Here is a 27709-nt window from a genome sequence, read left to right as displayed (position 1 = left end):
TTTTTCCTACACTTGCAAGTAGCCAAATTACAGTGGCATAAAGGGCACCAGTCTGCTACAGCCATTGCACAAGGGTGTGTGAGGTGTTACAGCTCTCGTGCTCTGTCTTGCGGTACTTAACGTTTTCCTCAAGTTCCAGGTTCCTGAAATCAAAGCCATAGGAGAACTGCAGTAACACACACGTACAGAGCTAACTGCAGCGTTATGAACGACATTGACACCAGGATATATCTGTCACGATGCATGAGCAGACAACCACGCATAGCTTGGACCTGACTACACTCAGGTCCTTGCTATATTCAGAGCCAGAAATAATCTCCACTTAAGCCACCGTGATTCAAGGCCGTGTTCCTGCCCGGGTCAGCAGAACGCCCACGGCAGCCCTCTTCTAACACACCTATTCCCAAATTGTTCCGCAGATGGTAAAATGCAGCAGGGCTCTCCCAAGCCTCTGCCTTCCCTCGTGCCGCTGACCTCGGAGGAGCTCTGCATCATCCTCAATTCCCAAGGCCCAGAACAAATGGCTTTCTATTCTAAGCAGAATGGAAAAGGACACGCGTTGTGACACCACAGGGTGTGTTTACAAACAAACAACAAAAACAATACTAGTAAAAAAAAATAAATCATCAAATATTGCCAACCAGCCCAGCAAGTGTTATTACCCTTGGGCCTGGGAATTCATTTTCGCTGCTACCTGCTCAGTGCTTGGCAGACAGGAAACAAGACGCCTGCTCTGTCCACGAAGCCAGGCGGAATCACCTTTCAGCTACTTACGAGCCATTTCCTAGATCAAGTGAAATTCTATCTTGCTTATCCCTGGCTTTTAGGCAAGCAGCATTAGCACGAAACACCAAGAAGTGAGAAATGAGAACCTGGAAATTTCCAGCCGCTATCGGAGGATAGCGGCTCCAAGTTTACGAGAAGGAGCAAAAGACTTTGAGCAAAAAGGCTCCTGTTAATGAGAATACAGAGTAATCTTGGCATGCTAGACTCCAAGACCATGGTCAATTTTACTCTCCTCTGTCCTTCTAATTCACCAAGCAAAGTTGTGTTCTGTGTGCCCATGCCTCAAGTCACCACCACGCTAATGATGATTGTAGCCAACAACTTCTACAACATGTCACAGCAGAGAATCAGTTCAATTGCCAAAGCCACGGATGCCCATCAGAAGCTTTTAAGACTGCCCAAGATTAATTCATGGGCCTTACAACTAGAGTAGTCCCAGCTAGGTGAAACCAAGCACCACTACATACAGTTACTCAGCCTCGAGAGAGGAAATCCATTTCCTAATCCTCTCAGCCCCACCATTTAGCAACCGAAGAGAAAAAACAGAAGCTGTAGAGGAGATGGTGTGCAACAAATGTCCAAAGCAACTTATTACAAGAAAAATGCTTGAGCAACTTGAAACTGAAATAACTTGGTTTAGCTTTGGGGGCAAAGAGCCCTGCACCCTCTCTGCTAGGGCACCGAAAGCAGTGTCCGCAGAGGGACATGGCCACACGAAGAGCTGACCGCCACGATCCGAGCAAACCGTACCAAAACCCAAGCACGATGGCATGCTCAGAGCAGAGTTTACATCAGCAGGGGTCCCTGCTAACAAGCCCCATCTTGCATTTCAGAAAATGTAAGAAAACCAACAGAGCTGGGGAGGGCTCCTCGGAGAGCCTGAGATGGCACGAGGCTGCCAGCTAACCTGGCTTCCCGGGGAGCCATCTCCTCCTGTTCTGAAATTACCAGAGGGCTGGAAACTCATCACTTGAGATAAGCCACTGGGGGTCCCATAAAGAAGCGGGATGTGACAGGAACAGCAAGCTGCTTGCCAAAAAGGTACTGCCACTCGCTCCACCCTTGCAGCACGTTTGAGTTTCCTTCACGCTGGGACAAAGGCCTGTCTTCCATTACCTCGTACTTCTGATATTTGACTTTGAAATTACTGGCAAAGAAGGGCAGTAGCTGTTCCAGATCTTAGGAAAGTCTACTTATAAAAAGCTCCAAGAGCAGATTACACACTAAGAGGAGAGAAAGCTAAATATAAAACCCTTGCTGTATTCGGAAACATATTTGATCAAGGTAACAAGAGCTTGTTTACTTCTCAGCTTCTTCACATGACATTTCCACTTTCTCTAGACAAGCATTTAGCAGATATTTCAAATCATAATTTGTGATAATTCCAAATCGCCGCTATCTCTGTTACATAACCCGGTCCTCAAGCACGTTGCAGCCTTGCAAAAACATTCCCTGGCAATAGCGGGCCGCTTCCCAAAGCAGCAGAAACTTTGAGAGAGCTGGGGGAAAGTTCATTCAGACAGACAGTAAACACGGGCAGCCTGGCACCTCCGACTTGCCCCGACCACCTCCCACATTTGGGGAGGAAAGGGAACACGGAGAGGCTTTGCTTTGGCTGTTGACTGCTTGAAAGCAGCGTTAAGCTGGCTATCTGGATAGATTATCCCCAGAAACGCACAGATTCCTGTGTGCAATACGCAGGGCACGTTCTCAAAACAAATAGAACAGGGCAAAACTCCAGCGCCGCTCTTCAGCCGGATGAAAACTGACCTACATCTTCTGAACATAATTAGTTCTGCTTATAAATGGAAACTAACTTTGACATTTAGCTGATATTTTCTCGAGATTCTTGCAGCAATCTAGGAGATGGAGAATCAAGTGTTCCAGTAACGCTAAGGAGAGGTGAGCCTCCACCTCCTGTGCTGTTCTGGCTCTAGCAGCTGTCCTAACGAGGAGCTTCTCCTGCATCACCTGTCTGCTGTTGCAGGGTCTTTCCTTGGAGCTGATTACATCCAAAAATATAAATTCCACCCTTTTCACCAGTGCCTTTGCCACAGTTAGCACTGTGAGGGCAGAAACAATGATAAATGGTTTCTGAGCAGGATACTGGTCTTTTGGTGATCTCTACCAAACAGAAAATAATTTGGCTGCTGGAGACCCTGAAGAGGAGACCCTGGCACCTCTCTGGGTACTGTGCCAGGGCGAAGCACTGCCTGGTGTTCAGGGAACCCCCTGTGCTCTGGTCTGTGCCCTCCTGTACTGGCACTGGGCACCACTGAGATGGGCCTGGCTTTGTCTTCTGCATCCCCTCCCCTCATGTACTTGTACGGATCCATGGGACCTCTTTACATCTAAAAGAAAAAAATGCAAAGGAGACTAAATTCAGAGGATTACCAAAGGCTGGTTGGATACTGGGCTGGATACTCGGCTCTGCCGAGAGACTTCACACCACCAGAGTGAGTTTAGCTGGAAACTGCTGTAATCAAGTCATGTATGTAGCTAAAATAGATCACAAAAAACCTGGAAGGCCAGGGCCCCTTCCCTCCTGCGGCATGGCTGCACAGACACTGATGCAAACACAGAGCATGGACAGAAAGGAATAACTGGACAGCACAGCAAGCTTCCACTGGACCAGCAAGGAAATTATTAGAAACTAACGATAATGAAACTAAGGCCTGGTGAATGCTATTTTAATGCACGTTCACACTTACACCCTACTATTGGTCAGCTCTTATCTCTCTTTTGCCGCACTTTGTTCTGTCTTTTTGCACCTAACCTCCAGGAGTATCTGCAGTTTACATGAGCAGATCCTTTATGTGCTCTGCGACATCTCCACAAGTCGCCTGGCAAGCCAACTCCCAGTTCTCCCCAAGGATGGATTTTCTCATGCATCCAATTCCTGCAATTTATTACTGCCATGACCATTTGTCAGCAAGAGGAAACTGAATGGCTCTAAACTGATACTACTACACTCCAGGCAAGTTTTAATAGTTGAAAAAGCAGACACAGAAATCCCTCGTTACCACGCCACCAATTAAAACACGAGGTTTTCGCTTGTAATGGCAAACAAATACATTCCTTCCTCCTTGCTTCCACTACAACACGAACAGCGCTTTTTCATTAAAATAAGGGTGTAGTTTAATACTATTTTTCCTTCTGCTCAAGACTTAACTTTTCAAACTATTTCATGTTAACACAACTTAGGTAGTGACTGATTACTTTTTAAACAATTAACACATACCGTAGAATGCTAAAAGAAGAACAACTGAAGCAAACTGATCAAAATATTAATCAGACAGGAATTGCGGAAGAGTTTTCTAAAAAGTAAAATTGCTCAAAACCAGACCCTGACTAATCATTGAAAAAAGTAAGTTGCAACTATCTAACTATTGTTTTCCTACATCATGTTACCCATAGTTATAAAAATCGCCCGGTGATGAATCACTTCAAACTATTTTTAAATGCATCTACGCAAATGATATTTATAGTTTATGCTAGCTTATCTGTTCTGCATGTTTTTCATGTTAGCACCTTTTTAAAAGGCTGACAGGGACAGCCATGGCAGAGCGGACTGCAGGTCTACCTCGTCCGCGCCCCCCTCGTGGGCTGGGCTCAGCAAACCAGCAGTAGTAAAACTGTGTGGAAGGAAATGCTTTCCTTCACTCCTTCACTCCTCTCTGATGAGCAGCCGAAGAGAGGTCCAGGGATCCCGAGAGCTTATCTGGAACACCTGCACATGATGTTCGTCACCTCTGCTGTTACGGTGGCGCTTAGACCCAGGCAACTTCCACATAAGCATCCTTGTGTTGGAGAGCTTGAAACACGAGCCTGCTCCAAGACGTGCACTGGGACACTTCAGATGCCGATTATCCACAAGTTCCCCAGATGTTTACACTCAGAAGCACAATCACTCGCACATATATGGCCCAGTAGTATGTAGGATCCTGCGGCTGCTTTGTTAAAGGGAAGGGTGAACGGAGGCACGAGGCAAACAGTCCTTGTCTAGCCCAACCACTGTACCATACAACTCTCACCTCTGAGATGCCTGCTGCAAGGGATTCCATTCTTCTGCCCAAATTCCTCCACACATTTCTAATATCTGCTACTGGAATTTTTTCTTTGAGAAGACACAGTGAAAGTTGAGTCTATAGGACACGCAGGGAGGGTATTCTATACAATTTAATACCTTCTTATGCAGTTCAATAATTCCCTTATTATTTGACCACCATTAAACAAAGACAACAGTGTAGATCTTTCTGAAAGAGCACAACTAAATTGAAACCAGAGAAAACAGCAATGTATAGCAAGTTAATAATGCCTCCAGCTTTGGAAGACCATTCATTAACTGAGCATTTTTTAAAAAGAGGCATGGGCAAGTTATTTAATTTTTAATAGGAACACCTGAAATGCAAAAGAACATTATCAGGATTCACATGATAAGGACGATCCAGACTGCATCACTAATTTGCAAAGTTGGCATTTTCAGTGAGAGATTCCACGTAACTCCTAGTGACATGACATGGCCGTAAGGCCGGGAGGAAGAAGGAGATCCCTACGCTAGAGAAACCGCGGGCGTATACTTAGAAAAAAAATTTTGCGAGATAATTGTCTTTGTAAGAGCTGAGGTCACTCCAGGGTGTTGTGGTGAATGCCTGCTGATTCTGCAGGGAAAGCTGGTGTTTGTGACTTGACCAAGGCCACTGCGGGAGCCTGTGACAACTGATTGCGAAGGAGCTTACCGAGCACTTCGGGTGACGCTGCCCTCTATCACTCTGACCTCAGCTGGGGTTTCGCAAAAGGCAAAGGATCTGTCTCTGGGTAGCCTGGAAGAGCTGACCGAGAGCGGATCGCCTCAGGGACAACCGCTCACCACAAGTGCCTGGTTCAGCAAGGACGTTTTTAAGGTTTAGCATGAGGAAATAACGTTGCTATGAAAATTTAAAAAAAGAATCCAAGCCACCTCCTTGCCATTTCTTGAAGGACGGATGAGGTGTCCACAGGCATCGCTGCGCTGCAGAGGTCAGCTCTATGCTAACATCTATAAATCTGCCTCATTCAGTTACCAGCTTAGCAATCCTCACCTTGAATAGCTGCACTGCTTGGGATCCAGGAAACTTTTGCTGCTTGTGCTAAGCACCCTTTGTACACTAGGCACAGTCACTCAGATATTTCACACACGGTGTAAGAAACTTGGACCTAAACGTCAACTGCCTTCCACGGTCCCTGGCTCTGTCCAGTCCTGTAGCTGTATATGAAGCTGACTTTAGTTTGTTTTTATTTTTTCTCCCCCTCTACTAAGTCACTCGGCTCTCATTAAGATACCTAATTTATTAAAGTCTAATACACGAGCCAGCTGCCTTTCCACAAGCAAAAAGGCGGAATTCATACAGGTTAGGCGCAGTCTAGTCAACACATTAATCATAACCTGCAGCGTGATATCAAAAATAAGTAGGCTGGAGGTTTTGTTAAAGGCGTGTAACACGTTCAGGAACTTTGCAACCTGCACGGCTTCGGGACTGGCAGTCAATTTTAGTAACTCGATAAAGTATTTTGGGGACTATTCCATACGTGTCACTCAAAAAGCACCTGTTCGGTGTCTAGATGATTTAGGCACATATGTGGGTGCAAATATACGCGTGTACGCACACACACAGGCTCCTGCTCTTCTGAAATTCAGTATAAATTTCTGTAAATTAATTTCACCAGAAGACAAACGAGAAACATCTCCTTTCAGTTAAATGCCCTCGCGCTACACACCGGCTTTCACCTCATTCATCGCGCTCCCTTTTGCAAAATTACAAGGCGAGAACCCACCGAGGGCGATCCCTTTGCCGATACCCCCCTGGGGGCAGTGGGCACGGAGCTGTGACAGGACCCTCAAACCCCTGAGGCTGCCGCAGCCTCGCTGGGCTCCCTCACGGACCCCTCTGAAGGGCTGCAAGAGCGGCGCGGTGCCCGTACCTGGGAAGCATCGCTGGATCCCCTGGCTCCCCGCCGCTCGGGGCAGTGCCGTGCCGAGCCGATCCGTGCCGATCCCAGCGGATCCCAGCCGATCTGAGCCGTGCCGAGCCCGGCCAGCAGCGGCCGCCAGCCCCGGCCGGGCTCCCGGCACCGCGGGGCCGGCGGCCCTGAGGCAGCCTCCCGGCAGCCGCCCCGCCCCGCCCCGCCCCGCCCGGCCCCTCAGGGGGCCAAGGGGGGGGGATCGGAGAGCTGAGGGAGCGGGGAGATGGCGCCCATTGGGGGCTCCCGGCCCTCTGAGGGTGTACATGGGGCTCTCTCCCCCACCCCGGGCCTGCCGCCAGCTGGTGGGCTTCCTGCTCGCGGTGTGGGAGAAGTGATGTGCCTCACAGCGATCTTGCCCAGCTTGGGTGTCTGTGGGGCTAACCACTTGCCTCACGCTCTGTGTCCTCTTCAGACATCAGGCAGCAAATGGATATAGGCAGGGGAACAGCCCCACAGCTCCTGCTTCCCTTCTTTTATCTGACAGCCCACCACTGGCTTCGCCAGCACTGCAGCAGTGGGAGACCCACAGCTCTCCTGTCCCCAACACAAAGCATAGGGCTATGGGCACACAACAGCTGAGCTCTGGCCCCAAAATCCAGCAATGCCACCGCCCCAGGCACCAAGCTTCTCTCCTGCTGCACATCCCCTGGACACAGCCTGTGAGAGGTCCCTAACCTACCTGCACCACAGGAGTTTTGCCATGGCCTTTTCTGTGGAAAAAATGTCTTCGTCTTTGGTGCTGTGCAAGGGTTTTGATGCAAAAGCAGTGAAACTATGACACAGAGACTTGGTTTCAAAGCCAGAACTATGATCTGCTGCGAGCACAGGTGTTGCAGGGGAAATTTCTCGTCGTTGAGGCCTTGATCCCACAAGGACAGACACCACAGGCTTGGCTTTTCGTGTGCGAGCAGTGCCAGGGAATTCAATGGGATTACTCACATGAGTAGGGCTAAGCATGTGCGTGACTGCAGGACCCATGCCTTACAGCCAAGCCTTGCCTTTAAAGCTTAAAATGCCACCCCTTGGGACCTGGAAGCAGCAACGTTTGACCTCTGTCTGCTACCTTCGTGGTGCAGTGAAAGGAATGTGCCGTACACAGGAGCCTCCTTTACCTGTGTGGCAAGCGCACTGCTCTCTAAAGGTTACTGATGTCAAAAGTGACCTTTTTCTTAGAGATGCAATAGTGAGAAGTTCAGTGTGATGTATTATGTAAACATTTATTTACAGGAGTAACATCTAAAGTTTCCATTTTACCTCAGGGTAACCCGACGCGCGCTGAAGACAAGTGCTTTGAAAGCAGACCCAGCCTCCATCCAACAACTGACCAAGAAAAATTGTTGGAAGGAATTCCTGCTCAAACCCAGCCGCAAAGCCGACAGGCAGCGGGCTTCAGCCTCAGCCACACCACCAAACATTTATCGCTGGGGGAAGGACTGGTGCTGCATGGGGCTGCCCCACCCCCGGACCCAAAAAATAGGCAGCCCTTTTAAGATCAGATGTGCACCATGCGCTCCTCCAGGTGAGCATCCAGGCAGAGCGAACCTCCTGGTCAGAGCTGGACCAGGGGAGAGACCTGCTCAGAAATACCTGATGCTAAGTCTCTGAAGACAGGGAGATTTCCTGGGCACACCTGGAGGTATGTGGGGTATTTCAAAGCTGGGTCCAAGCCTGCACTCAGGTCCTAGGCTAGGATCTGAGGTGGTGGCTCCTTATTAAACATAAGCCCAAATCCTCAAAACAGCACAGGAAAAGAAAAAAAAATGTTACTTTCTTCATTTTATCCACAGGCACTTCTGAAAACTTAATTTAAAACTACAGCAAAGGCTCATATGCAACTTTTGGGTATAAATCAACCGTTTTTAAAGTCAGCAGGCAACAGTTTGCTCCAACCACAGGCTAAAAAAGTAATGAAATGATTCATTTTTGTTCTCTGCTGCCTTAACAAGTTTTCTTAGTCTTTCTCCTGAAAGAAGGCTTCCCTCACACACGTTGTAAAAGCACACAACAAAGAACCAGTAACTAAGCCAAGAAATGTTTATTGCTTAGTAATGCATGAAGATAGGAGCTGGAAGCCACACCAGACAAAAAGAGAGAAAACCAATTAGGAGTTTATTTGAAATCTGACTAGAAATACTTGGATACCATTTCTCTACAAATATTTGCCTTAGTAGAACTACCACTGAGCTAGACTTTAAAAAAATGTGCTTTCTGTGCATTTTTGTATCCCTGCAAGAAAAAATAAAATTCCACTGAATTCCTCAGTGCTGGAGAGGAAGAGTGGACAGCATTAAAAAAAATAAAATAAAAAATAAAGCACAAGCCCTCTGTATACAGGGAGCACATAACCTGCACATACCACAGACAGGCACACACAAACACAAGCCCAGGCAAAGGTCAGTAAAAGCCAATACGACACGAAAGAGCACTGCACGTAGTCCATAGGTTTTTCAAAATCTAGGCACAATTTCCTTTAAAGCAAATCGGATTTTAAGGAAACGAAGTGCTTCTGATAAGCAATTTAGGAACAAGCAAACAAGCACGCGCTTAACACCGGAGCAAAGCTTATAAACTCTCTATCCGCAGGATTCACACTAGCATCAGGTCTCATGACTGGGATAAACTGTCTTTACGGGAGGCAGAAAGGAGCATCAGCATAAATACAGATCTGTCTCGGAGCATTCCTGGAGGGTGTGATAGGGAACATTTCTTTCTTTTAAGAATGTGGATACTGAGACCTCAGCAGCTCGACCGTCCCTTTACAGTTATAATTAATTGTTCAAGTCCTGATAAAAGCTGCTTAAAATAAAAATAACTAGCAGAGTAAAAACCTGGTGCACGGTTAAGCTACTGGAACATTGGTGTTTGTTTTGTATCACATTTCCAATTGCGATCTCCTATAAATAAGCCACCAAACAAACCTCCATAATACCAACTGGTACTGCAAGACAAGAGGGCATTTTCCCCCCGCCGAACAGTTCTGGTATTGTGCACCCTCGGGTGTGCAGAGCAGAATAATCTTTCACTGCAGCTATTAAAAATAAATAGCTCAGCATTGTGCGTGTCTAATGAAAAGTTGGGGAGAAAAGAGAGGCAACACACATTTCTCCTGATGCACACAAGTACTTGCTGGAAATAAATAATTTGCTGAAAGCTCCCAGCATTGCCCGGGCTAGCAGAGGAGGGCTCTGGGGGAAGTCCCCCTTCCTCCCCTAGCTGTGCTGTGGGATTCTGGAGATGTCAAAATAGGTTTTTCAATCTTTAAATCCAGACATAGAACTAACTTTTGTTTTCCACCCCCCTCTTCAAAACACAGATGACACACGGCACGGGGGGACACGCAGCACCCAGCCTTGCCTGACACGTGGGAGTTTCCAGTAGACAACGAGGCGCGCTTCACGCAAAAAACCCGTCTCTATGCCACATGAGACACCTGATGCAACAGCAGTACTTGGTGAACAATCCTAAGATTCTCATCTTTAATACACAAACATTGAATTCTCTGAATTTATCTTCAGCTTCAAGTCTTTAAGGCTTGTATTTTCTGCCTTGCAACTGTAAGGACTACAACAGGTTTTGTTTCTTTTCACACAACTGAAAACTCGAGGTTCTCACTGCGTTATTTCAGAATGAGACACTGCACAAAGCTCTAAGGTGCACGCACAAATCAGACGTGCTCCAGCTATGCCCGACACACCATGAGATTTCTGCTCCAACACCGAGTAATTTAACATGTTCAGATGGCCATTTCTAAAATCGGAGTGATGTCTCAAGAAATAAGCAACTTCTGCATTCTAGCTTTTGAGCCTTCTAATGGCCGCTTTTTATTTTATTTTCTCGATGCTTTTCAAACCAGAGGCTTGGCAGCTGTGCCCAGGAGGTCGAGTGGGGCTGGGTGCTGCTGTGCCTGTGCACCCCAGAGCAGCTCCTGGCCCCCGCTGGCCCCAGCACTGCCCCGAGCCCCCCGGCCTCGCAGGCCAGGATGACCCTTGGTGGATAGCTTCAGCTGGGAACACTGCACCCCGCAAACACCCAAGCAGCCACCGCTGCCAGGGCACGATGGCAATAACTCCGCTGAGGACCAGGGTGTGGGTGGCACGGCCCAGCCAGCCCCATACAATGCCCAGGAGCCCACTACGGTGTCGGGGTGGTGGGGGCACCCTGCTCGTGGTGCTTAGGGCACCCTGCTGCACTCATGGGAGCTTTTACGGGAAAGCATCGCCTTGGTGGTGAAAGTAATAGAGGCTGAACAGGCAGCTTGGAGCGCTCCTTGGCGGTAGTCCACCTCCGTGTAATTGATTAAGGCGGCTGCACTTGTGACTGAGTGAGAACTGAGAGCCCAATAAATCTCCAGATAAGTATTTGCTGCTCAGATGTGGAAAGCGACTCTTAAGGACCCTTTGTAACTTGCTGCAACAGATGTTGAGAACATCCAGAAAACTCCCCGACCACTCAGGACAGCTTACTGTGCTCCCTCGCCCAGCAATCACATTTTCAGATACAGCATCAAACCTGCAAGGACCTCAATTTCAAGCCTTCAGCTCAGCCATCCCCTGCCCAAACTCGAATCATTTACACTTCCCCCAAATTTTGCCCAGTGCTTCCAAAAGCGTTCTCTTTCCCCATAGCCAGCTCTCATTTATCTGCTCAGACAGCACTGCTTTCTCTAAGGTTTATGTGAGCTTTTTCTTCTTTAAAAAAGAAGAAAAAAAAATGAAAGAAAAAAGCTGCAGCTGTTCAGGGTTCCTCAGAGAAGAAGGCAGACAGATGTAAGTAGTTATTCTCCACGGATTCACGACGATCAGTGCATGAGCAGCATTTTACTCTGTCCCTCATGTGACTGTTTAATTAGGTGTTGATTCACTCAGTCATGAGACACAAGGAAACAGGGCTGCAAGCCCTAACGTCAAAGGAAAAGTAATGCCTGTTCTGCCAGTTTCTGTATTAGCAAAGCACAAAGGGGACATCCAGTTCTGAAAAGCAAAACTCATGTTTCCTTGCCCATAAGCCAAACCATCGGATCACTTCAACCCTTCCGCATGAAAAAGAAAACACCCTGAGCTACGCTGGAGGCAGCTGCTTGCAGAGCCCCCATTTTTCCCCCCCCAGGAGAGCTGAGACCAGGCTGAACGCCGTCCCTACAGGCTTGGAGCTGAGCAAGCCCTGCAAGCAGGGTGCGCCCTTGTCTGGTGATCCAGGTCCAAGCTTCGGGACACAATGCCTGCCTTTTTGTTGTTGATTTTTTTTTTTTAAAGGAATACCAGCCCTGCTGCTGTGCCTTCCTTCCTGGCTGTAACACCATTCCTTATTACCAAAGAGCTTTTCTGTTATGGGGTCCCGTTGCCACAGCAACAGGCTTTTAAAAATATCACAGAAATTTTCAGCACATGGTAAACCGATTTCTCAAACTCTGTATATTTGTAATAGGAAAAGCTGGAGGACAATTATTTATATGAACTCGGTCCAGCCGAAGCTTGATGTACGGATAATCCCCAAATGCTGCTTGCAGCCTAAAGCCTGGGTTTGCACGCTGGACTTCAGCTTGTTATGTTACCAGGTCACTACCAGAGTCACACAAAATCATCAAAGATGATCATTTTTCCAACAAAGGCCACCTTTAAATTCAGCGTGCCACCAAAATGTACTAAATGCCAAAAGCTTTTCTCCCACAGAATGTGACGTTAACCCTTCAGCAACATTTTCGATGTGTTTGCAGTCTCACCCTCACTTGGGTAGATCTTTCTCAAAAAAAAAAAAAAAAAAAGAAAAAAAAGCATTAGGCCCTGGATCAGCAACTTATTTAAAACACATGCCTAATGCTAAGCACATGAGCGGCCGCGTTGGGAGCAATGAGGCTCCTCACGTACTTAAAGCAAAGCACATGGCTGGGGCTGAGTGCTGACTCAGTCCTATTCCCCCCTCGGATTTCACCAAAACCCCGTCTCGGTTACAGGGGAACAACTGCAAAATGCGGGCAGAGGGTAACTGTACAAGGCAGTGTGAGAACCTAGCGCTTGTGGAACGAGATCCCGGTGTGTGTACGAGGTGCAGCAGTACCTACAGCTGGGTAAAGACACCGGTGCTAGCATGGGGCACTCCCAGGAGCCAGCCGCAGGGACACCACCGGGACAGCCCTGCTGCTTGTGACCCAGGCATCCTCCAGCACCTGTGTAAAGCCCATCAAGATCCCGGCCCAGGCCCTGCAGCTCCAGTTTCTTGCTCCAGGGACAGCTCTGCACCGGGGAGCCCTCTGCCAACCCCGCTGCACTTCAAGGCGAGTGCCAGGCCGACCCAGAGGCAACCACGCAGGACAGCAGAACTCCCCCGCAGCCAGGAGGAGCAGGGAGCAGCCACGCGGAGGGCATCGTCCTGCAGGAGATGGGCTGCTCTCCAGGAGAGGAGCCTGCTCTGGCTCGGCTCCCGCTCGTGGCCGGAGCACTGCTCCCCTGCTGGCTCTGTGAGCCGAGTCGAGCCTGCTGCGTTTGTGGAAGGGCTGAGATCTCGGTTTGTGGAGCTGCTGCAAGAGCCCTAACACGGCTGCGAGGAGCCGAGATTGCTCAGCAATCGAAGGCGAGAGTCATGCTGCTGGGTTGTTTTCCAAATTAAGCAGGCAAAGGTGACCTGAAACTATTTCAGGTCGAAAACTATTTCAGGTAGATCTATATAGAGCAGACAGACACTGAAGGCACCGCTCGACTTCACTTTTATGTAACTCGTGAGGACATGAGGACAAATATAAAGCAGATGCTCAGACAAGCCACCCAGCCACACAACTTCACTTAACGGTAGCTAAAAAACCAGCCTGGCACCCAGCACACATGCCAGGACCAGGAGGTTTTGGTGCCCCACCGGTGGGGGTCCCGCTGGTTTTCCAGGAGCTGCTCCATCACAAACCGAGCTGAACAAAGTCCCCTGCTGGGCCTGCAGCACTCACCGCCGCTCGCAGTTCTGTACCCTACTTTCCCGGTGTCCCCTTTGGTTTTCTAGGTCTTGCTCCATGCTCGCAGCCTTGGGTTTCTAAGAACAGTAGGACAGTGAAGGACTGCCCACTGTCTTGTGATTCTTAAAGAAAAAAGAAATGAGGAATTACAGCCTCGAGCACGTCAGGAGGTGGGACCAGCTCAGGGTTTCTCAGCCCTACCTCTGCCTTTTGGTAATTACTCACAGCTTAGGAGGGACAGAGCAACTTCCAAATTAGCTACTCATACAGGATCCGCTGTTCTACCAGCCCTAAGACGAGCCCTTCAAGTTAAGGGACTGAAGCATTTAGAGGAGATAGGTTACATACAAAATACGTTGTCACTCATTTTTGGATAGCATTTATTCAAAACAGATAAAGGGCCTAATTTTCATGATGAAACAGACAGCGAGTTTTTAAACTCGGGAGGTTCCTTCAGGGCAAAAATTGCAAAAGAACTCACATGAGATTCCAGGGCTATTTATCCCAAACCCTAATCCAAATCTAATCCAGATCCAGGCTCTTCAGGTCAGTACTATATAAAAATAGCCTTGAATGTCAAACATGCTGAGCAAGAGCGGAGCATGGCCAGAATGGGCTTTGCGCAACGTGTTTTAAGGAATCCCACTGCTGTCCCCATCCACTCCGAGGCATTCAGCGGCTCTTTTGTCCCTTGCATGTGATCCGTGCGCTTGGCTGGGGTCAATGAAAAGTCCAACGGGAGAGCACTAGACCTGGAAAACAGCAGGGCTGGATCGCTGCTTTCTGCCTTGAACTTCTGATTGTGCTCTGCACACCACCACAGTGCAAGGAAGACTATGCAAAGAACACGTGTTATGCTTTAAAATAGTTTAAGAGATCAAAACCAGAGAAAAACGGACTTGAAAAAAATACCATGTAACAAGATTTTCAAAAACTTGGTAAACCTGAGACACCTGGGTAAGGGCTGATAGCCAGTGTCAGCCAGCCGAGCACCCAGCCTCCCAACTAAATTAACCTCCTCTAAAGGTGCCTTGAATCGAATGCACAGCACGATTTTATAAACCAGGCTGGTGTGTAGCACTTACACATGTATCAAAAGCACTTTTGTTAGTTGGATGCCTGTTCTGTATTTCTTCATGAGAAAGGGCCTCCAGTGACATTTTAATAGTCTCCGATGGGCAGGAAATTCTAGGTATTTGAAGCCTTCCAACACACACCTGCCCATCCAGGGGGACTTTCCAGTGCGGAACAGCTCAACTGGCCAAGTCTTACAGAAAATTCCACTTGACAGATCCGTGCAAGCTCTGGGCATCTTTTGGGACCAGCCCACAAGGCTTTTCTTACTCCTAAAGCCTTGTTCTGTCTGCGATAAAGAAATGGCAGGTTCAGACCCACGTGCCCTCGCTGGGTATCGGCACCAAGGCCGAGCGCACCCCTTCCTCGTCATGGGATCCTGCTGTGCGCAGGCTCCAACCCAGCTCTGCCTCACAGAGTCAACAGCAACGCCTGATAAAGCCAGCACTGCCACGGGGAGAGGCTGCACTTCATCAACACGTACACCGAGCGCATGTTTGGGAACCCCCTTTTCGACAGCTTTGGGGAGAACGGGGTGCGAGGCACTCCGGGACGGCACGGCCAGCCAGCAGGTGAGGGGGGAGCAGCTCCAGCCTCCCGGAGGGGCTCCCCTGGGGCTGCAGCACACCAATAAGCCCTTCCCAGGTGAGCTGCAATCAGCTCAGCATCACCACGTGCATCTTCTGCGGTTCACATACCGCAGCCTGACACGAGCAAAACCAGCTATTCCCTCCCCTCATCCATACAGAGCGGCACATCCACTCTGTGCTCTCACCCAAAAGCGTTTTCTGGCCTCATCTCTGCTCTCCCGACTCTGCCCGTCCACACGAGCATCTGTAAGATGTGGGGACTGGAAGAAACCTGGCGCTGCGGGTACCCCGCTGCGAAGCAGTACCAGCCCCGCGGGAGGCTATTTATTCTGCTGCAGCAACAGGAAAGAAAGATCACGTGCTGGACAGCAATAGCTGTCAGTGCCACCGGGATATTTCAGCCCGGGTTGGTTTTTTGTTTTGGAAAGGAGCTGTTGGCAAAGTAATCGCTCACTTGGCTCTTCCTTTCTCTTTTCCCTTCTCATTCCAGTGCATGTCATTTAAAGTGACACAGCAGTGACCCCAAACAGGATGCGCCCAACTGCTTGTGGCAGGAGGAGGAGGGGACACTACAGTGCCCAGGGGAAACCTTCAGAGAGGAGAGGCAGCACTGCAGGTCTCAGACAGAGCAAAACTAAGAAAAGAAGAGAAAAATGGAAAAGAAAGCAATCTGGCCTTTAACCCTTTTATTCCTCTGCATGCGAATACCAGTTTCCAAAGCAGAGGACCCAAAAGGGTCAGTGACACAGTCAGGGAGAGCACCACAAGGCTCAGGGAATACCAAGCCCATCAAACGCATGCCCCGAGTCATGGCAGCATCCCCGGCTGCTTCCAGCTGCACTCACACACCCGAATCCTCCTGAGCACAGGGCAACTCCAAAACACCACCGCTTTATGCTCCTTACACCCAGCTCAGCATTTCCAGCCTCTGCTATACACAGCAGCTGCCACTGCTCATGTCACACCTTCCCCCGTGCCCCCTGCACCTCTCGGTGCTGCTGCCCACACGGGGAAGGAGCCCGGGCCATGGCCAGCAGCCGCCGGGCCCCTTTCCATCAGTAGAGCCCCGCGGTGGGCTCCAGCTGCTCCCGGGCAGCGAGCGCTGCACCGAGCAGGCAGGGCACCATCGCTTCTTGGCTGGTGGACAAGAGAAAGCGATCGAAAATAAAGATTAGTTTTCAAAAAAGTCTTCCCATCTCTTCCGCTGCCAACATCTCCGCTTATGTTTATTCAGCACCTATTAGCGCCATCAATCCTCACGCTGAAGGCTCACAACAATACTCTTCTGATCAAGGAGGGGAACGAGTCCGTCCAGCATGATATTAGACAATTTCGGCCTACCTGCTGTGTACACACACACCCAATTTGGCTCTCTTACCGCCTGGGGGAACACACAAGGCCTTACTACAAAGCAGCGGGCGCTGTGCTGGCCGAGGCTCTCACTGCTCAGCCCTCTGCCTCGTGCCGCTGTGGGCGCACGCACGCTCTGGCCGCGGGCAGAAAGCGAAGATAGCAGGGAATGTTCTGAAGCACACACGTGTATGTACACAGACGAGACAGAGATCTGAGGACAGGGTCCTTCTTGCTCTCTGGGACCTCTTTCCTTCCAGCCTACATCTCCTCTTGCTGAGCTCAAGGCTGAGACACCGAAAGCCTTCAAACCTCACCGAGTTATGCCGAAAGTGAGGACGCTCACCCCTTAGAGGGCTGGGCCTTTTTGTATTTGTGTTAATTTCCATTTGTTTCTCTTTTAAAAATGTTAAATAGAGACAACCTCTTGTCAAATAAAGTGCCTATTCCCTCTCTGTCTGAGAACAACTCCGCTCATGAAGTCCCTTCCCCTGGCATGGCTTTTCCTCCAGCGTGGGCATCACCGGTGTCACCTCCTAAGTGCAGTTTAGCTGATTTCTCTGGTGGCTACCTATAGAAAAGACCAGTCTTTAAACAAGCTTACACCAAATCCAAGTGAATAACTAAATAAAAATGACTTGGTGTTAAAGGTAAAATGGCATTTAGCACATGCTCAGCTCCTGAAACCTTACCTTCTGACCCCAGCATGGAAAAAAGGCTTACACAACACCCAACCAGAAGCCACCTAGCAGCTCTGTGACTGCTTTCACCGACAAGGTAATGTGATGACACGTTTTAAATAGATATGCTTTCAGACTAACCAAAATAACCAATTTGGAGACAACTGTAAATAGGATACTATGAAAAAAACACTAGAATTTGAAGCAGGTAAATTAAAGTCAGCCTTATACCAAATCGGTATTTCTGCTTATCTGAAAAAGGAAGCTTACTAAACACTTTGTTCACATAAAATATAATTTTGTTATAATCTCATAAAAATTTATCTTAAGCTGTTTTGATTTTTTGCTCTATCAATTCCATACTTTGCCACTACGTCTGTTTTGGAGGAAAAAAAAAGAGACCATCAGTTCATGACTGGTGCCTCCTGCATGCCCGGGAGATGCACGCAGTTCAGAAACCAACGTGCTTGTTTTCACAGCTTCTTAACCCTCCACGCTGTCAGTGGAACAATTTCCTTTTCTACCAAGAAAGTAATTTCCAGTAACTCATAGCAACTGAAATATGTTTAGGTACTGAAGGGAAAAAAAAACACACACACAAACCAACACAGCACCTTTCTCTGACTGCTTCAGTTTTGTGTCAGAGCTGGGACTGCCTTGCAACAGTAAGGCAGGCAGCACTGGAAGCCAATTCACTGTCCGAAGACTTGACGTGTTTCTTTCTGTCTGTCTTTCAGGGGGTAATGCTGCTCTTTTTCCTGTAGCAACAGGAAAATTCTGGCAGAAAAACTGCCTTACAGATTCTGATGTTCAGATAACGTCATTCAACGAGAACAAGCTTCTGAGGAAAATGCGCTCACCCTGTGTTTTGCAACTTATGTTCCCCGTGCACACAACCACCCACAGTTCATCAGCTGTACCTACTTTTCATTAACGCCTGAAGTGATACCACTTTCCTACCAATTCCTAGTAGACCAGGAGTAAATAAACCATTCAGCTGAACTCTCTGAATTGAAAGAACATCTTCTAGGTAGGTCTTCCTGGGGGCATCACAGCCAATAAATTTTTTAAAAATAATCTCATTTCTACTGGATAATTCATTTGCTAACAGCTCAAATGCTTTCTTACGACTTACCATCCTCTCTCACAGCTGCCCAAATCACAGCACACTGTGCTGAGCCCACAGCCTCTGGAGGCCTGTTTTTGCCTTGGGATAAAGCTGTGCAAGGAAGGCGTAGCAGGCAAGAGAAATCTGGGCAGACGGTGTGTATTTTAGTTCTAGATAGAAAGCAGAACCACCCAGCAAATGGAGATCTTGATATTCCAGTGTTCACAGTAACCCGGGAGTGGCCTTTCTGGTGGCTGTCCACAAAGCCACACAGCGGGTGTCACCTCCCAAGCCGCCCAGACTCTGCCTGTCCCCACGTCCCTCCCGATGTGCCTGCTGCAGCGCATCGCCCGCCGGAGCACCGTGGCCACCAGGTGCCCGAGGGGACACCCAACGGCACCCGCACGATTTTCGGTACAGGTACAGAAACCGAGCTGGCTCACACTTCTGTTCTCACAACCTCCATCACACATGACCGAAAGCGACCAAAAGGTTCCGAAATTGCTAAGAGGGCAGCAGCAGCACCGCATAAGCCACCGCTTCCATAAGCACCAAGGCTAAAAACAAAAACAACACGAGCATACAGCAAGGCAACAGCTCCTGGGGGCGATGCTCAGACAAGACACTTTTTCTGTTAAAACGGAAAATGACACAGGAATTTGGGCGAAGATACTGCTCTGGCTTGAACAGGCACAATGCCAGGATCTTAAGTCAGGGCTGAACTGAGCTCGAAGTTTCTTCATTTATCTACTAAAACAGATGGCAGAGAACTGCAACTTGGCTCCTGTTTCTTTCCAGTTATATATCACACAAGCTGAAAGGGTAGAGGCTTTGATATAATAAAAAGTGTTAAGTTTTGTTGACGTTTTAGCTGGGCCGAGGGAAAGACGCTGCTAACGAAGCACACATCTGGATTTGCGTCAAATACCACGAAGGGGCAGGGCACAAACAGTACCTGTGTTACAAGAAGTACAACCATTTCTCTGATGGCTTTTACTCATTTCAGGTCAAAATCGCCAGTGACGATGTTGTGGAAATATCCAGAGCCGATCAGCAGGGTGTGAGGATCATTTCCATGTGTCAAGACAGCTCCTTTCAGCAGCCCAGCACTCCAGCAACCAATGCGGGGCTGCTGCTGGTTCACTCACCTGCTCAGGCTGAAGCAGACAGGAGGTGTCTGCAGCACAGCTTGCTGCCACTAAAGGCCACGGGCAGCACTGCAAAGAGCCCCTCACCTGTACAGAGTGAGGGTTTCTTCCAAGGCCGTAGTTTCAAAGAGAGAGTATGCACAAAAGGCTGAGGTTACCTAGGCTATCGCCCCAAAGCCATCAGGTAAGGCTGTTTAAAATAAAGAGCTTTTGGTGTAGTCAAGCTACTTAAGCCCCAAAGCTTAACCATCTGATATCGGCCACAAGATCACTTCTTTCGGAAAAGACAGAAAAATTCCAAAGTAAAAATTCTGCTGTACTCGTGGCCACGTGCTGCACACACACACCGTGTAGATCCTATATGCAGTTTGTGTAGCATTTTGTGTAATTCACATGTTTGAACAAGTTTCTCTGTAGTGCATTGTGTTCTGAATAATAATATCTACAGAAGCTATCAGTTTCAGAAGAGGAAAAGGTGGAACTTCTTACGTAAAGGTGCAGAATTACCTCCATTAAAAGCTTTGGTAGAGCACCAAGCACCAGCACAATGCATTGTTGCAAAAATAAATAAATCATTTTTTGATACAAAGACTACATAGTAACCGTTCACACTTCCACCCGCACAGAACACATCTGAGCAGGTATTTTTAGAAATAAGCGAGTAACCCTGCGGAAAGGACTGCTTCTATTGAATGGGATCTTTATGGAGAAATTCCTTAAGCACAGCAACGCCGCGTGCATTTTGTGCGAGGTTCTCCAGAGTATTTCCCCTTCGTGAATCTGTTACTGCTCGGTGTAAGGTGGAGCAGCTGGTGCATTAGCAAGTCATTTACAAACGACTAAAATTACTTCCTGTTTTTAATGGGCACAACTTTTTTCCCCCCCTCCAGCGAATAGTACACACAGGAAGGTTTTCTACGCGCACCACCCGCTCAGACGTTTTGTCAAGTGCTCGGAGAGGAGCTGTGCTCTCAGCTGATCCTGGAAGTCCACCGCAGCCACCCTGGATGTGCTAGCGAGACCGAGCTCTGCATTTTTCCTGCCGTTACTCACAAACATGTGATCTTGCAGACATTCTGCTCCAGATGTAGCAAGAGGAGAGCGCACAGCCGCCGAGCACGAAACCACCGTGCGCGTTACTTTCCACTTGTACAGCACGTCTCTAAAGCGGTCGCCTCTTGCATTAAGCCAAAATTTACAGCAGAAGTTTCAGGCTCCGAGTCACATTGGGCCGGTTTATTCCAGCACAGAAGCCTGAATTTGTCCAAGCTGTCACTAGGAGTGTATGCTTACTCTGAAGTGTGCACCCACCAAAGGATAAACCCCTTTGAAAACACACAGAGGGTGACCTCTCAGTCACCAAAGGAGCTGATCATTGCAGGAGAGCAAGGTCTGGGACCTGGGTCAGGTAAAAACACCTTCAGCCACCAGAAGACAAATGGTGGAACTGCTTCGGAAGAGAAGGAAGAGCTCACAGCGGACAAACTGGAACAGACACCTCTTTGTGCCCCTGCGACCTCGTCTAGAGGAGGAAGGAAAAATCGGCACCTGTAGCTCTGCAGAAACACCTCCTTTCAGCGCTTGCCAAGTCCTCTGTAAAGCACACATAAAGGAGTATTTTCATTCCAGCACAGCTACACGTACGCACAGGGACCGTGACCAGAAGCCTCCCACCGTGGTGATCAGGTGCCCGCTCACCTCGGCTCCACAGGAGCAGAGCTCACCTCACAAGACTTCTATTTTATTTTATTTTTGGCAGCAGGGTCCCCTTCAGATGACAGAGGCACGGCCCAACCCGTGGAGATCCCAGTGCTGTAAGGCACCGCAGGGCCCACCCGCTGCAGCCTCTCCTCAGAACCATTTCTCCCTCAGAGAAAGGAGCTGAGGCGCTGGAAGGGGAACAGAGAATGCCGCCGCCCCAGGAGCAGCATGGCCAGCCAGCCTCTGGCACCTCGTGCCATCTGTGGCGAGGAAGCGGCCACGTCGCCTCACAGGGCTCTGGAGGCACCACCAGGGCCTTGTCAGCACATGAGGAACCGACATGAAGGGCGCTAAGGCGAGCTGAGGCAGGGCCTGGCACCCGACCGTCCCCAAAGCGTTTGGTCCCTGTGAGATCTGCAGTCACACACCCCTCACACCACGGGGTTGCTGCTCCAAATTAACTCTTGGCACCACGCAGTAACACAAGGACAGCCATCATGGCCAGGCTGCTGAGAACCTGCCTCATGGGGCAACGCTGCTCCTCCAGGCACCACAGCCCCGGCTCCAGGCCTGACAGACATTTCTGACAGACATTTCTGACAGACATTTCTCCAGGACACGCTGGATTCAGCAGCCCGTGCCCACCTGGAGAAGCACCAGGAGACCTCCAGACCTCCTTCTGGCTTGGAGATCTTCACCAGAAAGCGTCAAAAACCTTCCTGTCTCCAGAGGAGCTTACTGGCAGCGATTCATTTGCATCTTTCTCCTTCCTCGACGAAACTCGACTGAAAGCACTGGAAGGTATGTAAAAGCCCAGATGACAGGAAATGCAAAACAGAATTTGGCAACACGGAGTCCTCTGGAAAACAGTGATATATTTCAAAACACAGGCCAAAGTCATCGTAGCAAGAGAGAAAACTAAGCATAAATCAAACATCTATCAAAAACTGGCTGCACTCAAGCTAATGAACACAACCAAAAAGCCAAAAACTCTTCCAGAGATATTACAGAAGAGACAGACATAAAATAAATAAATAAATAAATAAGGGACATTAAAAGGCAGAAATGGGCTTAATAAAAACACAAGAAAATTTCTGGATTTCTTAAAAATTATGGGACAACAGCTTTTAAGATTCACCAGATAACTGGAAATGATGAAAAGCAGCAGCTATTACAAAGCAAAGTCCAGCTAAAGGTCTTTTTGGAGATGTTAAGGCTGTGAGGTGGTAATATTTCAGTAATTTTACAGCCCCGGTGAACCATTTGTGGAATGGCAGAAGTGAACAAATATCAAAACACAGCATTTCACTAACAGCAGTTGTTGGCCAGACTGGCTGTCACGGAACAGCTTGAAAAAGCCTCGTGAGGTGCTGTTAGGCTAAGAAATTTGCAGGCTGTGCAGGACTAACGTGGCTGTGTAAGAGACTTTGGGCTGGGGCAGGCTGTGGTGCAGCAGAAAAGCCCCTCACTGGGTGGACTGGGATACCTGGTTTGCTGGAGGTAAATCCAGTAGGAGCTCTGGCAGTGGTTTTACCAAGCCAAATCTCCGAGCTCTCTCAGACTTCAGGTCTGTTTACACTATGGTGTCCACATGCTGCTAGCTCTGAACTCCTGAGGCTTCTAATAAAGCCATACCTAAAAACTGCAAAGCAAGACAGTAACCTTTGCTGGTTACCCCTGCTCAGAGCACAGGAGGAACAAACGCAAAATAGTCCCTGCAACGATACCACACCATTTACGTCAGCGCTAGCTACCTTCAGAAATAATGCGAGCGCTTACCAAGAAGTTCTGTGGGTAAAACTTTGACTGGAAAAAGAACGTGAAGACAACTTTCATGTTCCTCCTTTACCTTACTCCAGCCTCCTTCACAAAAAGTCCACCGTAACATGTTGCCAGCTGTCTCCAAATCCCTTTACAGTTTAGATCACTCTAGAAGAAAGCAGCTCCTGGCTCAACAAGCAGTTATGTTGGTGTAAGAAAGCGCACAGCATTCTTACTGTGCAAGGCCAGCAGCTCTGCAGAGGAGCTGCCTGGCGAGGCACCCTTGTATCACACTACCCACTTCCAACTCTAGGTTTATTGCAATTCCCTTGATGAATCCAGCTGCCAAAAGCTATGTGAAATGAAACAATTCTCAGGATACCACTTAAAGTCACTGCCACAGCGAAATAAAAGGAGTCTGGCCTGATGGGGGATACTTGTCTAGACAGACCCCAGGAAACACCACCTTGCAGCCAGCCTCAGGCCCTTCATATCTTGGGAAATACCAAAATACCGCCAATAAAGGCACAGCCCCTCTTACAGAAAGACCCCCAGAAAGCACTCTTCCAGAATGACTGGAAATGGCCTTCTCCATGTAGAAAGAAAGTAACATTTAAAGTTACTTACTCCTGTATCTTCCCACTTGGAAAACTGCTCTTGTCCTCAGAAATACCCAGAAACCCAAAGCAAGCTGCTAAAGGAAGAATGGGCCCAAAAAACCTCCATACGGTTGGTAAGACTCGAAACTAGAAGGGGTTCTTTCAAGCTTGAACAATTACCACACAGCTGTACCTCTACAACAGGTGCTTTAACAAGAGCAAAACAGAGTTTGCAAACATCAGTGGAATGCCCCTCGGGGTGAGATGGTTCTTTAGAGCTCCCTAGGTTAAAAAAAAAAAAAAAAAGACACTGAAACTTTTATTGAGGTTCAGTGTAAAAAGAACTCCTAATTGATAATCCCGCTAACCTCTCGCTCAGTGGGAAGGATGTCTAGATATCCAAGAGAACAAGCACTGAAACTTGATGCACAGGATGGAAAGAAGCACTGACTTTCCACCCATAACCCCAAAACGTTCCAATACTGTAATTCCGTACTACAGGAGCATCCCTCTCCCTCTGCAAGAGGTTAAGAGTGCTGCAACCCCAATTACTGTCTCAACAGACTCACCCTCACACAAAGATTCTGCTGCAGCCCTTACAGCTCTATTTACCATCAGAAATACCGTCCACAAATTTAACAAGTTAGGAAGAAATGTTTCTTAACAACAAAGACATAAACTGAGACCTCGCAGCAATTTCCTGAGCTTTGGGCTCATTCTATGGAGTGAATTTTGAAGAACAAAAGGATGGCCAAGGTCTCAGTGCTTTCACAGCTCCCTCCTCTCCAAAGCACTGAAGTGCACAGCGAGGAAGCCAAAAAAGAAGTATCAGCTTGTGAGCAGCTTCTGTGGCAGTCGGGAATCCAAGAGCACGGTGGAACACTGTGTGAGCACGCACAACACTCAGCAGAAACCTGGGGCTGCTTCTGCTTAGCTTAAGGAAGTTTTTGAAAGATTGCATCCACCTTACTGGGGAGATTGATTAGAAACAGGGTTTCTAATAGGGTTCATTTCATTGGTATTTAAAAATGTATCTACATTTTAGACACTTGCACAGCACACGATTCGTACAAACAGCTTTGTGTATTTTTATAACATGAATACTTTGCCTCTGAAATTCTAGAGAAGAGCATACCTGGAATCTCATGTTCCTAATGACCGTAACAGCCCAAGCCTGGGCTCGGCTAGTCCCGTCTCCTGTCACCAGCAGCGGCCACTGCCAGATGCTACAACGCGGCCAGGGGATCCTATTTATAGCTGAAGTTGCCCTCGGGGAAAATCCACTCACGTGAGTATTATTTGCAGTAGACAGCTGGTACTCTACACCTTACAGCTTAAGGGGTTGTCTCTTCTCTAGAACACTTGCAGGTGTTCCTTGTAAACAGATTTTACTATTAAAACCTTGAACGTTTTTGCTCTTCCTGTGAATGCCTCAATGTGCAGAGACATTTCAGTGTAAGGACCCAGTCTGCCAACTGTCCTCAGCCAAGCTGCAGGGCTGAACTACCAACATGTAGTGGATCTGTCGTGACTTCCTGACAGTGCTCCCGTAACATAAATAGCTCCTGTATGTGGGGAGAAAAGAAGACAAACTGGGACATCAGCAAATGCTTTACAGCTGCTAACTCACTGGTCCCATCACGGAGCTGTTAACTGCTCCAGCACCTAGCTCTGAAGGACCTCTGGTTTGGCTGGACTCACTCTCAGCACCCAGAGCAGACAAAAAGATTCTAGGCAGAAAAAATATACTAAAGAAAATACTTTGCACCTGAAAAGCATTATGTTATTTTTGAAATAATGCAAGCTCAGATAAGTAGAGTTTATGCCCTAGTAAATTTTCACAATAAGCCTGAATGAAATGCAAAGTATATTCACAGACCAAAAAAAAAAAAAAAGAATAAGCATCAAAATCATCCTGATACGTTTTGTTATACTGATATTGTTGCCAAAGTAGCTAGACTTTTAAACATACCAATCTCTAAATATATTAAGTGAATTCATGTGTTTTTTATGGGTGTTCTACAGCCTCCTCAATAAAAGGACCACGCTTTCGCAGTGAAGGCAAACAACAATAACAGAGTTCACAATATTTGGAAAAAAAAAAGTTTTGCTATTTAGAACATAAGCAATAATAATATATGAACACAATTTTGTATCACTGAAACCGATGAGAGTGTTGCCCTCATGTTTGCTGGAAACAGACTAAAAATCCAGAGCACTTGTTTGCAGTCTCTAAATTCACAGCCGTACTAAGTAATGGTCTGTGTTTTGTGCATTATCCAAAAGTTTCACCAGTAACTGATAAGGCCATATATAGTGAGGATTAACTCCAGACTTATCCCCATTTGGAAAACAAAAGAAGCCATTAGGCACCATGCCTGGAGGGCATCTGTATTAGTCCTCGAAATATAATACTTGGCCCTTGTAAGAAAGAGCCAGGTCTCGCACACCCCCCAGTCTCCACCAGGAGAACCTTCAGCCTCCTCTTGGGATTTTACACCGGTCTGCCAAAAAAATAACTAACAACTGCAAATTCACTGGTTACTGGTTGACAGATCACATCACAAAGAGAAACGGCTCTACACAGGCGGAGGAGGGTAAGGCAGACGGCGTGACATATCTTTTTGAAAATTCACATCCAGTTTGGCACAGAACGATGCTTGTTGAGAGGGAAGAAGAGCCGCCTCCTTGCAGAGTACTCACTTTCGCTTCTTTCAACACAGGCGTGATCCCCACACTTCTGCCCCAGGGTCTGCATTGCAGCTGTTGGATTAACCGCCAGTCTCCACACAAATTCATCCTTACCAGAAGTCTTAACAGGGTGGAAAAAGCACGGCAGTTTTAGAGACCAGCCATAGCGACCCTCCCCATCAAGGGTCCTGAGCCAAGTATTAAGCTGATTTCAAAAACTGGATGACATGGATGCAATTGTGAAGTTTTGTCTCTTAAAAAATACTACAAAAAAAAAGGGACCACCTTCCAGTAAGTGGCAGAGAGGCACAGGAGCAGCTGTGACCAGTGTCTGTGGAAGGCACACTGCACCAGATCTCACGCAGCGTCCAGCCACGTTTCCTGCCTGTGTGAGGACACCACGGACCCGTCGGCAGCGGGATGCCTCGGATACTGAAGTTATGCTCCTGACCACCTGAACTGCTGTCTGAAATTCTACCAGGGCACTTCAACATGCCACCACGCAAGCTGAGCGCGTCAGCCAGGTATCTCCCCTTACAGGGCAACCCAAGGGCTGGTCGTTTCTGAGCTTGTTGGTTAAGAAATGTCAGGACGAGCTGGAGGAGTGCTTTATGACATTGGCAGAAGACTTTCAAGAAGCTCGCAACTCTTAGTAGCGAAGCGCGTTTGATTTGCATTCGAGTTGCAAACTTTGCACTTTTAAACGATTTTGCAGGCTACCTTTTGGCCACTCCAGCCAAGCCTGGGACCGTGTCGCCTTCCAGCGGAGCAATTACCTGGCTGGGCAACAGCAGCACCTCGTTTCGCAGCCACAAAACGCTCCCGTCCCTACCCTCACCTCTGCACCCAGCCCTGGGCGACGTCTAGGCCCCGGTGCAGGGGTGCCGAGGGAAACATCCCCCTGCACAGCAGGAATTTGGGGGGACCCCCAGAGCCCAGCGTGTCCCCGGCGAGGCCGCCAAGGCGCAGGATGCTGAGACAGGGGCAGACCCCAAGCAGCCCCTGGGGCTCAGGACGGGCTCTCCTGCAGAAAATATTCCCTTTTTTAACGCCTGCCAGTGTCGTGCTTGGCACCTTTCAGTGGATCCAGTCGCGCTGCGGTTAGATCGCGACAAACCCCACGGGTAACCCCAATTTCGGCTCGGCTGCGGGGGCAAACTCGGCGTTTCCCAGCCCTCCCCTCCTGCCCCCCTTTTTGAAGGCTGCTCCCTGCGGATCACGAGCCCGTGACAAGCGGCATGGCCGCCTCCTCGCCTCCACCCCCAGGAGCCCCGAGCATCC

The 27709-nt window shown here is 48.4% G+C and overlaps 1 protein-coding gene across 3 annotated transcripts in view; it reads right to left on the bottom strand.

Annotated features, from left to right (window-relative positions):
- The window catches only part of FNIP1 (folliculin interacting protein 1), a 62549-nt gene that overhangs the window by 33940 nt on the left and 900 nt on the right, over positions 1–27709 (bottom strand). Inside the window, exon 1 of one of the 3 annotated variants that reach the window (XM_068697925.1) lies at positions 6748–6915. The exons of the other annotated variants lie outside the window; for them this stretch is intronic. Within the exon in view, the coding sequence (XP_068554026.1) occupies positions 6748–6758 (11 nt within the window). The 5' untranslated portion in view covers positions 6759–6915. Of the gene's footprint in view, positions 1–6747; positions 6916–27709 lie in introns of those variants that run through there. 3 annotated transcript variants of the gene reach the window in all.

The sequence above is a fragment of the Anas acuta genome, chromosome 14, assembly GCF_963932015.1.
Source record: "Anas acuta chromosome 14, bAnaAcu1.1, whole genome shotgun sequence".
NCBI classification, from domain to species: domain Eukaryota; kingdom Metazoa; phylum Chordata; class Aves; order Anseriformes; family Anatidae; genus Anas; species Anas acuta.
The sequence above is the reverse complement of the archived record's forward strand: the minus strand, read 5'-3'. Positions and strand labels throughout refer to the sequence as shown.